The 15,265-nt window shown below is 42.3% G+C and overlaps 1 protein-coding gene across 8 annotated transcripts in view; it reads right to left on the minus strand.

Moving 5' to 3' along the window:
- Positions 1-15,265, minus strand: part of SEMA6A (semaphorin 6A) — a 126,327-nt gene that overhangs the window by 34,792 nt on the left and 76,270 nt on the right. For all 8 annotated transcript variants that reach the window (XM_045571856.1, XM_045571858.1, XM_045571857.1 and 5 more), the window contains 6 exons: positions 11,115-11,205; positions 8,216-8,335; positions 7,471-7,559; positions 6,404-6,621; positions 2,680-2,811; positions 26-181 (listed from right to left, as the gene is read on the minus strand). In XM_045571856.1, coding sequence (XP_045427812.1) covers positions 26-181; positions 2,680-2,811; positions 6,404-6,621; positions 7,471-7,559; positions 8,216-8,335; positions 11,115-11,205 — 806 coding nt within the window. The remainder of the gene's footprint in view (positions 1-25; positions 182-2,679; positions 2,812-6,403; positions 6,622-7,470; positions 7,560-8,215; positions 8,336-11,114; positions 11,206-15,265) is intronic.

The following is a 15,265-nucleotide window of genomic DNA, read 5'->3' on the forward strand; positions in this document are numbered from 1 at the left end:
AGGACTCGCTGTGCTTGGCACCCACCTGACCATCGTCCTCAGGAACCACGGCCTGTTGATGACAGAAGGCACGGCCTCGTCCATGAGTGGGTGTGTTTTGATGAAGTTCAGGGTATCATCAGGAAAGTCGTTAGAGGTTGCATATTTTTCTAAAGAGGATGAGCCAGCACAGCAACCCGGCCTAAAAAGAAAGGGAGGGAGTTTGTTTTGTGCCTTGTGGCAAATTCTCTGAATGAACTGCTTCTCTAAGCATCTGGCATGAGGGAAAATGTACCAGAGGCTGAGAGGAGGAAGCTGAACAATGCAGATGCCACCAAAGAAATGTGCTTAGATTTCCTCCATGCTGCCTTGCATACCTTGGCTGGGGGCAACTTGGCTTCCCCCCAGAAGCACAAACAAATTCCATCAACAGTGATGGAGCTTGAAACAAGGGGGGAGTGTATGGTATGCACATGTCCCAGGGCTGTTCTCTCTGCCCCAAAACCCTGCTGGAAGTTCTCGAGGCATTTGTTCTACAAAAGGACAGAATTAAGCTGACTTTCCCACAAATGTAGAAAACAAAGGCAACTCAAAAGCCACCAGCCAGCATACGTACCAGCAAGACTCCATGTAACCATCTCTCACTGGCAGTCAGAGAACGTCTGAATTTTGTTTGCTACGGATGCTTTTGTTTCTGTTTGATTTGGGCAGGTATGAAAAGCCAATGACACTGAAGCTTCCCTCCTGAAGGGTCACGTCCTTAATGACGTGAAAACTTTTTTCTACAGGAAATGCTATGGCTTCTGGAGTTAAGGGACATCTCGGTAAAGTCAGATCAGGGAAACACTGACACCAGGCCTATCCACACACCTGGACTCTGACAGCGATGGCATGGTCTGGCCCACAAATGCACTATGTCATGGCACTGACCCGGCCAGCCCTGTGGGCATATCCTCATATCTGCAAGAGGGGCGAGGCAAGCATGCGGGAGGATGAGGCTGAACATACAGCCAATAGTAGCAAATCACTTACAGTGTGTTTCCTGGTCATGGCTTACACACCAAGGAGAACACAATAAGTAAGTTCTCCCTGAAACCTGACCCCTCAGGCTGAATCCCCCCCCCCCCCCCCCCCCCGCTTATCTAGAAAGTAGCTAACAGTTCCAGACAATGACTTAGATGCAGTGTTTCCCAAACTTTTGACATATGTGTACCCCTTCTATAATTTTCGTAATGCTGAGTACCCCTCGTACTCATGAGAATGTGGAATTAGGCGCAGTATCCCCACCAAACTCTTCCCGTGTCCCTGGGGGTACGTGTACCACTTTGGGAAACACTGATAGAGGATCTATCTGAGGTTTTGTCAGAGTGTGCTTTTTGCACCCAATGCACATGCCAGACAATTCAGGCAATGAAGACAGAACCACATGGTTTCTCTCCTGGGTACAGGGTTCACATTATTTAAATTAGTTCAATTAAATGGCTTGGGCTAGGTATTTTATGTGGGGAACTTGAGGTTGGAAACCAAAAAACTTAAAAGACACTGGGCTTCTTCCTTCCAGAGGCCCACAAACTCAGTGGAGGGAGCTGGGCACACAAGGATGTTTCCAGGTAACTTAGACTGCAAATGCTGTAATGGAGGTAGCCAGTGGGTACCACATACATAGGGCAGGCACAGGGCTGGGTGACAGTTTTCTCCCATCCCAGTTAAAAAGGATGGATTCACAGTTTTAGTGTGAGGAGTTGAAGGAGATTACGAAGGACCAAGAGGTTCCCGATGAAGGACAGTAGATTCCCAATGAAGGCAATTCTGGGGCACCCTTTGGGGAGATGGGAAATTTGGGTTATGTATGGATCCAAAATAGACCAGAACCTGGCAGACGAGAGACATGCTAAGGTCCCCTGCACCTGTGCTTTCTTCTTGCCCTTGGCCTGAGTCTTGACTCAGCTCTGATCCAGCCTGGTCAAGAAATCCAGGGAACACTCACCATTTATGTTGCACATTTTATTAGGATTTAAAGACGTGCGGTTCTGTAAAATTGAAGGGAAGCAGGGAGGGACAATGGAAACAACCTATCCAACTGTGTGAACTTACACAATACACTTTATACTTCTCTGAGCCCCAGTTTCCTTGACCACAGACCATTGGAGCTGGCTGGGCGAAATGAATCTATTCATCCTAGGATTACATGGGTAAACTACAGATATAGAGATTAAGCGAAAGACTAGAGAGTCATTGTTTTAACTATAAGTAACCCTGAATTTTGCTTAAGTGGATGAAGGGAAGTGACCTGATAGGCCTTGCTGCTGTTCCAGCATCTTATCTGTATAGCTGGCATGGGCATGGAAGACAGGGGCATGGGCATGATAATGCAATTCATTATCATAGGAGCAAGTGTACCATTTCTAGAAGTTCAATATAGCATATGACCCTGGTTTGTTAGAGGGGTCTCGGGTTTGATTCCTGGTCAAAGGCACATACTTGGGTTGCAGGTTCAATCCCCAGCCCTGGTTGGGACAGGCCTGGAAGGCAACCAGTCCATAAATCTCTTGCACATTAATGTTTCTCTTTCTCTCTCTCCCCCTCTCTTCCTCCATCCCCCTCCCCCTCTCAAAACTCAATGGAAAGAACATCCTTAGGTGAGGATTAACAACAACAACAACAACAACAACAAAATAGCATATAGATATTTGCATGTACCTGGGCTTAGGCACTCGTTCATCAGGAACTGGTGTCCAAGTGGAATCCGGAGACTTCTGTTCTTTGAATCTCCCAGTAAAAACATTGGCAATGTCAAGCATGTCATAGGCACAAACTGCAGACCCAGGGATGCTGCAACATGACATTTCACACAGTGTTACTCATGCCCAAGTGCACAGGCAGCTTGGAAAACATACTCCAAAGAAACTTTCCTAATACAGGCAATTGAAATGTAAAGTTCATATATTGAACACAATAAATGTAAGGGATCCTCGTGCAGAAAGCGAATGTTCCTGGGAATCAAATTTTCATCAGTGGCTTTAAATAAAGGGCTAGTTAAAGCAACTCATAAAGAGAAAGGACCTCTTAATATCTTCTGGGACTGCTTTTGTTTAGAAAGGAAGAGTGCTTGAACCGGCGATTTAGAAGTTTCATGAATTCACTGATGTTAATTATTAATCCATAACCCCCTCCCCCAATAAAAATTTTTAGAAAATATTCTATATCCCAATATTGGTAAAAATTTAAAACAAAAGTGCCTCCATGGTCCAAATATTGCTTCTATGGATTTGGAGCCTCAAGCTAAGGACTCCAGGAGTGAGAATGTCTGTGTGAGGAACTGGGGAATATTTTGTTAGTTGGTGTACAATCCAGTTTTTACTCCTGTTTATTTGCATAGGACTGAACAATATAAGTCTCTAAAGCATCAACACTTTGCAAATAAAGTGCTCTATTAAGTGCTAAGTAAAAATAATGACAGTCATCTCTACCTATAATTACATTCTGGCCTGGCACTCCTGGAAGAACTTTGGGATTTTTTTTTTTTTCATCAGTGGTGAGAGGCATGAATAATTCATTCATCTGGGTATACTGTGTGAACCCATGTTTGCTTTTGACTACGGTTGTTCATGGTTTTGATCAAATAAATGGCAGGCACCAGCTGGCCAATGTTTTAATCAGGCCTTGAGGTTGTGGGCCAGTGCACAGCAGCATCAGGGCAAGACTGCGTTCTGCAGTATGGGAACATCATCCAGCACAGAGAGAAGGATTGGCCTGGATTTTGCAAATGTAGAAAGGATATGGAAATCACTTCATAATGAATAGGAAAACTTTATGCTATCTTTAATTTCACAACAATTACTGAAGAATTACTAGTAAAGCAAAAATAGGGAGAGGATTAGAAAGCTTATTTAAAACAAGGTGGCAGAATGAACTTTAAAGTATTTTAAAATTAAAAGTAATACATTTTTAAAGTAGTGTGTGTATATATATATGTGCACATATATATGTATGTGTGTATATATGTATATATATGCACACATTGTTTACAGAATTGAGTATACAAGACAGTGATCCCCATTTGTTTTGAAATTTTGGAACCCTGGCATTACTTAATTTTATAAGATTCTTATCTCCCTTTCTTAAAAGTAACAGGCATACATATTTACTTTAAATATTAAGAAAAATAGGATAAATATTGAATTATTTTATAAGAAACCTTGTAGTAATTAAGGACACCCTGGGATTTTATAGTCTTCCCAAGGTTAGAATTACTTGTGACATCCATTATTCTTCCTTCCCTACTTTACTCCCTCCTCCTTCTTTTCATCTTTTTTTCATTCCTTTCTTTCTACCTGCTGTTCATTCAACCTATAATTATGGAATCCCTAATCTCAGGCAGTAAATACTCAATAAATAATGCAGAGCACTGCTCTCAGTTGACTCACAGCTCAGTGTGGAGGCAAATAACAACAACAATGATGATGATAATAATTCATGCAGGACAACTTGCTAAGAGCAGTATTTAAAGAGGTATGTACAAGATCTCATGGGAAGCGACTCCAGCTGAGACTTGGAGCATCCTTAGGGTTACAGTTGACAAACAGACATTGGTTGGACCAGTGGACTTGGCAGAGAACAGGACATGAGCAAACATGGCATGTTAGAGACAGATCTTAGTTCCAGAAAGCACATGCTGCTGGCAGAGACGGGCCAGACCACGAGGGGGTTTGCACACCATTCTAAGGAGTGTGAACTTTATCCCCAGGGTAAAGAGAAGCACCTAAAAGATCTGAAACCTGACAGTGACCAAGTTTGCATGAGTGGAGCATGGGGTGGAGAGGAATGAATCTAGAGGGAGTAAAACCAGAGAGGGCCAATAATTTATAGATGAAATGGGCATGTGCATTTTTACAACTTTCTGATTTTACTGAGCAAATATGTCTCTGAGACAGCATAAGCATGCAATAATTGAATGTTTCTTGGTGGTTGTTAAAGAAAATGTTTTAAATGGAGTATCTATAATATGCTAGAATCTACTACTGTATTGCAATCATAAAGTAACTCACTGCCTTCAAAAATTAAACCAGCAAACCGGAAGTGTGCTCTGAAATTCTGCTAGCCCCTGCTTTCCCAGGTACCACAACAGTATTCCTTTTCAACAGTCTAGGATTGATGTATTTGGAAGTCTGAACAAAGTCTGAATTATTGAATCTTTTCTATTCTCAGGCTTACAAATCTCCACAGATGGTTAAAGCTTACTTAAATCTCACTGAGTGCTTCTTGCTGTAGTATGGGTTCATATTTTCATGCACCTTCAGCAGGGAACTCTTGACTTCCATGTAATAAAGGAACATTATTTCATCCTTGAGCTTGTTCTGATCCGGGCTCTACCTAATTCTGAAACATTTCTTTCTAGATTCTGTCCCCCAATCTCAACATGTACATGCCTGTCATCTAAGCACTCATTGAGTTCTTAAAAGTCTTTGTAATAAGTGTAATCCAAAATACAACAGTGTATTCCCAAAGGAAGATAATATAGAATATCCAAAATTCTACATAGAAGTGAGAAGACGGTACATTTAGGTTGTATGACCACACCCAGAGGGATGACACCATTTTCACAGTCGTGCTGGGACTCTAAGGCCTGGGAAAGCTGTGTACCAGAGAATCTAAATACCTGTCTTCTTTCTGCTCTTTAAACCCCGCATATTTCTACTGCTCCAGGAACAGTTAGAATATTATTTAATTCTTCAAAGTCTTCGCTTAAAAACTACCAAACTAGGAATATACAGGCTAACACTCAGTATTTCTAGGTTTGACAATGACTAAGTCCTAATTTGAGCCCTCCAGAGTCAGACAGTGGTGCTATGGCTGAGATGCAGGCTCCTCTGATGGGATAGTAATAACCAGGGTGTTTTAGGTGAGTATAGACTCATCTGTATTTTAACTTTCACTCTGTAGCATTTTAATATTTTTTCCCCCAGGGTTTTTACTTCAAAAGATAGCAATATTAAAAGTCAAACATGGCCTAGAAGAGAAAGAACCATTTTTGAGTTTGAAGCTGCCTCTTCTGTTTACTGACTACCTGGACCAGGTACTATAATTGAGTTGTTTTGTCCAGTGTAAAAGAGGGCAACAGTAGTCCTTGCCAGGATTATAGGAAGGATTGAGAAACAACACGGGATTAGTGTTTATATGACAGGCCTATAATTATAAGATATTGTTATAATTTATCTAATTACTTTCCCTATAATCCTAATCTAATAACGCCTGTAAATGACCATTAATTTGTTGATGAAACTGAGTGTTAAGTGCTTTTTTTAGTCATAAATAGTGAATGACAACTTTTCCATCCGTTGTGAACCTTGTGTATTAGAGGAAATCCCCTGGGGAAAGGAAGTCGGAAGAACTAATTAGGTCAGCACAGCCATAGCATGGTTACCTGTTATAAGGTGTGGAAAAGGTTGCCAGGACAACGTCACGGCCATTAATACGAATCACGTCTGTAACCGCCTGGAGTATGTTAAAATAAAAGTGAGAGTCTCCGGGAACTGAGCAGTTGAGGCGAGCCTTAAGGAAAGATGTCCACTGTTTCTCCAGGACTCTCTGTGACCCTCCCATGTCATTCTTACAAACCTGGGCCACTCTTGGGAAAACTACCTGCAGAGGGAAAACACACAGGGAAAATGAAGTGCACTCACTTTTCGAGGCGATCTTATTAGAATTTCCCTTTCTTTGAAAATAGAAACAGAACAACAAGGTGCTTAAATTAATCTCATGTTTCTAAAAAAAAAAAAAAAAAGGGAAAACCTCAGCATTGGAACAGCATGTTTTAAAAGATAAGGCTGTGGCATTTAATACAGAGCCATAAATCCTTCAGGGGATCAGCTCTCAGCCACATACACTCATTTCCATATGGACTGCTTAGCTTTTTATTTCCTTAGACAAAAGCGCACTTTGTATGCACCATCTCTGGCATCCTCCCTGGCTGCCTCTGGGCCTTAAATCTCATACCCTGAATCCCTCTAACCTGGCATTGATTTTGTGCCCTCCAACTTAGTGACCTTGATCCACTCTCTGGTATTCACAACTGAAAGGACCATCCCCTAAGTGTTCTCTTGCTTTATTCACTAAAGATAAAATTTAGGACCCTTGGTTTGCTTAAAGATACTGGATATCTACTCTCTTTAAAAAGAGCATCTCATTAAAAAGAGAAAACTGTTGAGTATACCTGGAAACTACATCTCAAGACACTTGAAACTCAGTAGGAAATCACCGAACATCTGTTTATTACATTTTGAAAAGAAATATTTAAGATGTCCCCAGTATTCTGTTACGTTTTTGCTAAAAAAACAAAAACAAAAAAGGGCTTGGAGGCAGCACCAAGTTTCACTTCCACTAATCTTTGTATCTCCTCAAAATGAGGACCTTGCCATTAGATTGATGGTTCCTATTTCAAGGTCATTTATAACCATGTTGACCCAACAGGGAGACCTCCTCCCCTCCTACCTTTCCCATGGTGTTGTACTCCACTGCTATTTCCCTGAAGAAGAAGTAGATGTAGTCTCCATAGTCCACTGCCTGGACGAAATATGGTTCTGTGAACAAATTGGGAACTTTAATTGGGGACAGGTCACACTGTTGAAAGAATTTTTAATCAGTTGCAACCAGTGACATGTTATTAATTAAAAGCACAGGGCCATTAGACATTTGGTTAACACCAGCCGTTTCGAATGACTGCACACATGTGAGTTCTGGTGATGTCAGAAAGCATTGGAGCCTCCAAACTACATATTTCAGAAGTGGTTGCAACCAACAATGGAGACTGAATGAGTGCTGCATGTCCCTGTCTTTTATTTTCCACAACGGAGTGCCCACGTTACAGAGAGGGCGTCACACACATCTCCTGCCAGCCTGACTCCTGCAGTTATGAGAGCTCTTTTCCTGTTCCCCACACCGCCAGCCCCCAGCCCCCCGTTCTTTTCACACGGGGCTCTGAAATGAGAGTTTGCGGCAGGAAAGATGAATGAAATGTGCTTTATTGCAGTTGCATTGGTAGTTCCGTTAACATCCCAGAAGCTCCTGGGAAGTGAAAAAGGGAGGTAAATAAATCAGTTGAGGCAAAAGATGCAATTTGCACCTTCCCGTCTGCCAGAAGCCACTAATGAAATGAAACTAGTCTGGTCCCTTGGGACCTAAATGTCCCTCAAGCCACCTATCAACCCCACCCCCCTTATCCTTTTGTTTTTTTCACCTTTCAACCATTTTGAATCGTGCTTGACGGTCCGTAGGGTTGGTCTGTCTCCAAAACTCCGGTAAATAACTGCATCGATGGCAAGGAAGTCAGTCACTGTGGCTGAGTATAGTTTTCCATCTTAGAAGAAAAAGAAAAGAGATGGATGGGGTGGGGAGCAAGACCTCGGGCATGGAGGGATAATAGAGACATGCCCAAGATTGTGTTCCCATATCAGACAAATTAGATAGGACAACTGGGGAAAATCCAAGAGTCACTGGGAAAATACTTGGCCCACATTCCTAACCATTTTAAATGGGGATCATGAGAGAGGAAACATTTTTCATTTTTAAATTGCATGGCAATTTCCAAGCAGCAGCAGCTCCAGGGACAGGGTGAGTGAAAAATGTTGTTTGCTTCAATTGATTAGATGGTCCTTGACTAAACTCTCCAGGCCAAGGCCCCTTGGATGCTGCTGCTGCTGCCACCACTTGGGGGTGAGCTGGGTCAGCTGGGGTCCCCGGGGAAGACAGGAGCTGGTTGTTACCACCTGGAAGTTTACATTCCGCAGAAGTAGTGGAGTCCTCAGACTGAACAGGGGAGGTGAATTAAGAAAGGGGGTTCATAAACAAAAAGGAGCTGACTAAACTGCTACTTAGATCTTGAGAGGCACTGCTCCCCTTTAACCGAGTCACGAGAGTCAGGGTTCATACTAAACCCTGCCAACGTAGCTACATTAGAGATAGGCTCGAGAGTACATCCAAAGCAAAAAGGGACTGAATTAGACTAAAGATTAATCCCCGAAAATGTTGATTCTTTTCCTGGATTAGCAAACACTTTACACACAAATAATTAAATGGGATGTTCTAGAATAGAAAAATCTATATAGATGAAAGAGAGACAATAATTATATTCAAACTAAAATATTACTTCCTCAGTAGTTCTTTTTAAATGGACTATATATCTTCTTTAATTATATGGAGGCACTTAGGTACAATATAGTATTCTTTAAGCTCTCCCACTTGTAGGAAAGCATAATGGTTTATAAAAAAAAAAAAGCTTATAAAAAAACTTAGTAAAGTTCTTAATGCCTGCCTTTGGACTTCAAATAATGGAAAGTGGTTCAGGTTCAGTTTAGAGCTGCCTTAATATCTGCACTATTAACAGTCATATATTAGTAAGTGTTGGATGTTTGGGTTAGATTGGAAATGCAGACAACAAACCTTTCTGTTGATAAACATCTACATGAATTACAACTTTAATTATAGTCATAACCCTAGGTCACACAGATAGACCTGGGAAGTGAGGGTTAAAGGGAAGGTGGTGTGTGTGTGTGTGTGTGTGTGTGTGTATGTGTACTCTTTTTGTTTTACATTCAACACTGGGTATTTCACCAGACCTTTACTTGTAAACAGAGCACTATTCTGGCATTCTCGATGGTATTATATGACAACCATTCAGTTGCAGCAAGGCTCTTCTGTTAGTAAGGGCTGAGCGTGTGTGAGAATTCAAACCTTCCAGGGAACACCTAATGAGGAAGGGGAGGGGCAGTCATAGGAGTGTCTCATGTGGTTCCTTTTATTTAGCCTCTGGAAAGTTGGCTTTAGAAAATACTTTGCCCATTCTCCTTTTTTCTATGGCAGGCTACAATACATCCTCTTTTTAATTTACAGTAAATTTACATTCTCCATCACAGCCCACATCCTCCATGGTTACCAGCCAATGCAGGTTCAAGTGTCAGAAATGTGCTACAGAGGAAATTTCACATGTGGGAACATAACCAAGCATCTCCTCTGCTGGGCTTGCTCCCGCCCATGCTGACATAGGTTTACAAGATCTGGTGACCCTTACGATGCTGCTTTCCAGTAATAATACTTTGCTCTACCTCTGGCAGGGGCCCAAGGAAACAGTCCATCACTGGCACAAGCTATTTCTGTATTCTGTGACTACAGATTTAGGACCACAAATGGATGACACTGAGGATGAGAGAGGTTCAAAGAGCTAATTTTATTTCACAATCAAAGGCCTAAAGCTCCTCAGCTAGCTAGGATGTGCCAGTTTTTATCTTTTATAATGGAAATTATAACTCACTGCTTCATTGCTTGCTATAACAATCACTATTATGCCAACTCTTCTCCCTACACCCACCTCTACACACACACACAGCTGGCACTGAATTCCTAAACAAATTTCTAATTAAAGCACATACAGTCATCCACAAAAATCTCAATCTGAAAATGATGGCTTATTTCCTGCTGCTTTATGTCTTTTGTAATGGAAGGAAGGGGTAAGAATGGGGAGTATGAGTCAACCTAAGCTAACCAGTATCATCCCCTTGGCTACTACAACCTTTGCACCATAGATCGGCATGCACCCTAATTAGGTCAGTGATATCTGAGAAGGTGTTTGCTGGAGGGTATGTAGGGGGGTATGTAGCCTCACTGCTCTGAGAGAGCTTCCAAAAACTTCCTAATTGGGGTTGCAGGCATCTGTGATTGTGAGGGCAGCCAGTCTCTCTTAGAAGGAAATGAAAGTGAGCAGAAAAATGAAAAGGTCCTTTGTCCTGAATGATTTTAATAAATTGTTGGATCAAACCAATTCTTACCCTAAATAATAAACCTGTATTAGTGGGGTGAGGTGGGGTTTTCTATTATTGGAGCCCACACAGGCCCTAACCAATATGCCACGTTCAGTGCAAAACTATTAGCCTTTTCTGAAGGCACAAAAGCATGGGTAAATATAGCAAAGAAAGCAAAGTATAACTTTCATACTCATTTAAAATGGAAAAGGCATTGTTAATTACAGTATTTACCAGAGAAGTAAAGTATGACAGTGACTCTGCAAATTCCCCATAGCAGGTTTGCAGCAGCCAGCGGAGCACATAAAAGCAAATGCATTGAGAAGAAATCAGAGCATTTACCTGCAAACAATGCGATGTTGGCATGTTTGGCATCATAGGGGCATCTGGCCATTCCACTAAGTTCATCCCCAACAGGCTCCAAAGTATCCATCTAAATGAAATAATAGGGCTTCATTAGGAACAACAACTAACCATTATAATAAACAGATTCCCAGATTCTTCTAAAATGTCTAGAAATGAGTGTCTTCTCCTTGGAGAAGGAATTTCCAAGGCAATCACCAGGAAAACATATTTGCTTCCCTCCTTCCCCCTGCCCCCAAATTATTGATATCTGTGGAGTCATGACCTTTACAGAGGAGGATCTAGGTATTTTTTGTTTGTTTTTTGCCCGAGGAGTCAGCCACTGTGGGTTAAATCCCAGGAGAAGACACCAAGTTCTTCCTTGGGTTACCTGGTAGACTAGTGTGGCATCAGCAAAGGTACTAAAACCTGGATGTAAGCAGAGATCAGGTGGTCTTTTGCACCTACTTTAGAAACATGTCCCAGCCTCAGATCATGTAGAGGCTCCAAAACTGAGGGCCCCGCACTGTCAAAGGCAGTGAGGGATGGGGCTGCTATTTGACTTTGGTCTCCTAGTGCCCAACCCAGGCCTTGTTACTGTATGCTAGCAGTTATCACTGGCTTGCCAGTGAATTTTGTTTGGCCATCTTAGTATGTAAAAAAAAAAAAAAAAAAAAAAAAAAAAAGACTAAGGCAGGAAGGAAGGAAGGAAGGAAGGAAGGAAGGAAGGAAGGAAGGAAGGAAGGAAGAAGGTAGCCCTATTTTAAAATGGAATTTTCACATGAAAACATGGATTTCTTGCTTTTGAACAAGTGGGAAAGTCAATTTAGGCCCTTCTTACCCAAATGGCAGCGACAAGCTACTTGTTGAGTAATGGACACCTGCCATTTCCTTCAAACAAGCATGTGGTATCCAGTACCAAGGCCCTTTCACCCACAGAATGTATCAACAGCCTACAAGCTGCACTCCTACGTTACCTGCCTGATCCTACAGGCATTTACAGGTGTGGCAAAGCCTTACTAGCTATTCATCAAATACCATTTATCTTTCCTTAGTATCTCACTAAACTACATTTACCAGCCTTCCTTGTGATGAGTGCGATCACATGACTGAGTGGAATGTGAGTGTAAGACTATGCATCACCTCTAGCTCTGGCCCCTAAAAAACTTCCAGGGTCCTCTGCTCTTATTCTTTTTCCACATTCTCCCCCTAGACACAGGATCCAGTGGACAATTCCAATACCCTAAGAGATGGCAGGTGTATGAGCTCATGATGGAGCTTGGCCTCCTGAACAACCTCGTAGAACAAAATCTCTGTTACTGATCAATGCTCGATTGTGAGGATAGCAGGAAATAAAGTGCTATTGGTCAGCCACTAACCGTGGTCCACGGCTGGCCCACCTTGACCAGTATGTTCAGTAGTTTCAGCCTCTACCTCATGGTCTTCTTCCTTATACCATGGGATCTTCCTAGCATTTAAATCTCAGAACCACAGAGCCCATAAAATAATCTCCTCCACATCCTTAATGTTTTATTTTAAAATAAATAAATATATATGTGTGTGTATGTATATATATACACACACATATATATTTATATATGCGTGTACACACACACACACACACACACATTTATTTAAGAGAGAGAGGGAGAGGGAAATAGTTACATCAATGATGAGAATTATTGATCACCTGCCTCCTGCACACCCCATACTGAGGATCAAGCCCACAACTTGGGCATGTGCTTTGACCAGAATCAACAACCTCCTGGATGAGCCATTCCATCCAGGCAACATCATTAATGTTTGTATGCCCCTCTGTGCTTCAGTCCTCTTTAGTTTTAGGGTACTTGGTTTATCATCTGGCAGTTGCATGGTTTGACTACAGATATGAAAACTGAAAGACGATAAACCTGAGATAGCATTGCTGCTGAGGAAGGATCCATGGAAAAGCATTCATCATTAAATCAAGGTGCTTGGAGTCACTGCTCAGAGGAAAGAGTGAGGTTCTACTACACAGCCATTAGTGTTGTCCAGTCCATGGTGTCTTTTGTCCTGAATCTCCAGAAACCATTTCTGGAATGTGACAGGCTTTTTTTTTTTACGCCTATAACCATTTTGAGATAGCCACTATTGAAGCCATCCTATTTGTTTAAACTGTAGTTGAGAATCACAAAGCAATTGTGTTAAAATCATATATTTTTAGGAGAAAGATGTTTAAATCAGACACCCTTTAAAGCAAATGTATTGTCTCCCCCCCCCCCCCCATTACATTTTATATGAAAGTCTTTTTCTGATATTTTATCCCAACTAGACCTTCCTGATGAACTGTGACCAACTTTGCCATCTATGGGTCTGGCGAGTATTCAAAAGAGATGCTTAGGCCCTGGCTAGTGTTGCTACGTGGTTAGAGTGTAATATCTCTTTCACTCTCTCCCCTACCTTCCTTTCTCTTCGTCCCTTCCTCCCTTCCACTCTCTCAAAAAAGAACCAATAGAGAAAAATATCTTCAGGTGAAGATTAACAAAAACCAAAAAGTGATGCTTGGTACACAGTGATGCAACAGAAATGCCCTTCTCCCAAGCAGTGCACTGTGTAATCCTGGCATCGGGGAAACAATGTACAATGGGGAGATATTTTTTAAATGCACCCACTTCTAAAACAGTGGCCACAGCACAGCTATTCAAAGGCAGGAAGCAGTGAAGAATTAATAGATTGGTTTGTGAGTACGGAAGGTGCAGAGACAAAACAATGCCACAGTGAAATCCTCTTTTCATGAGGCAAGAACTAATCTTTGCATTAGTCATCAACTCTCAGGCTTGACAGCAGCCCCTGGGAAATTAAATCGCCATAGGGTACAGATAAATATGCTAAGAACCAGCCTGACGTTTGCAAAAAGTTCAAGAGGTTTAGAGCACAGGAGGGAAAAAGGTATGGAGTGAAGTTTTAGATTTATAGTGGGAAGCCTTCAGAACTCTTCCCCAGATAATCTTATTTGGGGCCATAATCTTTCTTACACATTCAGCCTTCTTTACATAAGTAAAGGCACGGAACAAAAGCAGAGAGCAAATTTTGTCACCCTCCTGCCTCAAGTTAGTCTGATCAACTTGATGCCTTTGGATCAACTCTAGGCTTTGGGATTTTCAGTGGAAGACTGGTCAGTGTTTTTGCTTTAAATCGTTGGCTCTGATCTGTTGATGAAAAGTGCTTAAGAAGGAGGCTGTCCATTCTCTCTGAAGCCAAATACAATATGTTCCGTTTCATTAACTGAGTTCTGTTGTGCCCTAAAAGAACACTTTTCTGCCCTAGTTGGTTTGGCTCAGTGGATAGAGCCTCACCCTGCAGGCCAAAAAGTCCCAAGTTCAATTCTGATCAAAGCTGTATTTCAGTTGCAGGCTCCTCCCTGGCCTGGGCCCTAGTTGGGGCTCATGCAGGAGGTAACCAATCACTGTGTTTCTCTCACATCGATCTTTCTGTTTTTCCCTCTCTCTTCCACTCTTTCTAAAAACCAGTGGAAAAATATCCCCAGGTGGGGATTAAAAATAACAAATAAATAAATCCTGTTAATAAAAGTCTATGTGGTTGTGACACCCTCAAGCATGATGCCCTCATGCTGTAATGAGCAATCACCAGGAGGCTGCATGTGCAGCGGGCATGCATAGGTGGGCAGGGGCTTGATGCTGCATATATGGCATGGAGGCAGGTCCTGTGGCTCTGGGCCGTGAGGCTGGGGGTCCCGTGGCTCCTTGTGGCATGGAGGCGAGTCCCACGACTCTGGCCTACCTCTTTGGTGATCCATCACGGGGCTCCTGCACTGTAAGAGGGCACAGGCCAGGCTGGGGGGACACCCAACCCCACCCCAGGGCATGAATTTTGTGTACTGGGCCTCTAGTAAATAAATAAAAGAACACTTTTCTGAGCAATGCCAAATGTTCTCATGACCATTCGCCGTACTAGGCATAGAGATGAGGACTGCACAGGAAGAACATTGTGTCTAGTTTTTCAGAGGCTCGTGCTCCTGGAACATGCAGTGAAGGGATCACCACAGGTGAGGCATGCTTGGAATGGAACATGTGAGGAAAGAAGGAGGGAGATCACTCTTGGCCTGTATTTGGTCATAAAAGATAGCCCCTCCAGCTAGGTAGTGTGTTGGG

Source organism: Pipistrellus kuhlii, unplaced genomic scaffold, assembly GCF_014108245.1.
Source record: "Pipistrellus kuhlii isolate mPipKuh1 unplaced genomic scaffold, mPipKuh1.p scaffold_m20_p_4, whole genome shotgun sequence".
Lineage (NCBI taxonomy): Eukaryota > Metazoa > Chordata > Mammalia > Chiroptera > Vespertilionidae > Pipistrellus > Pipistrellus kuhlii.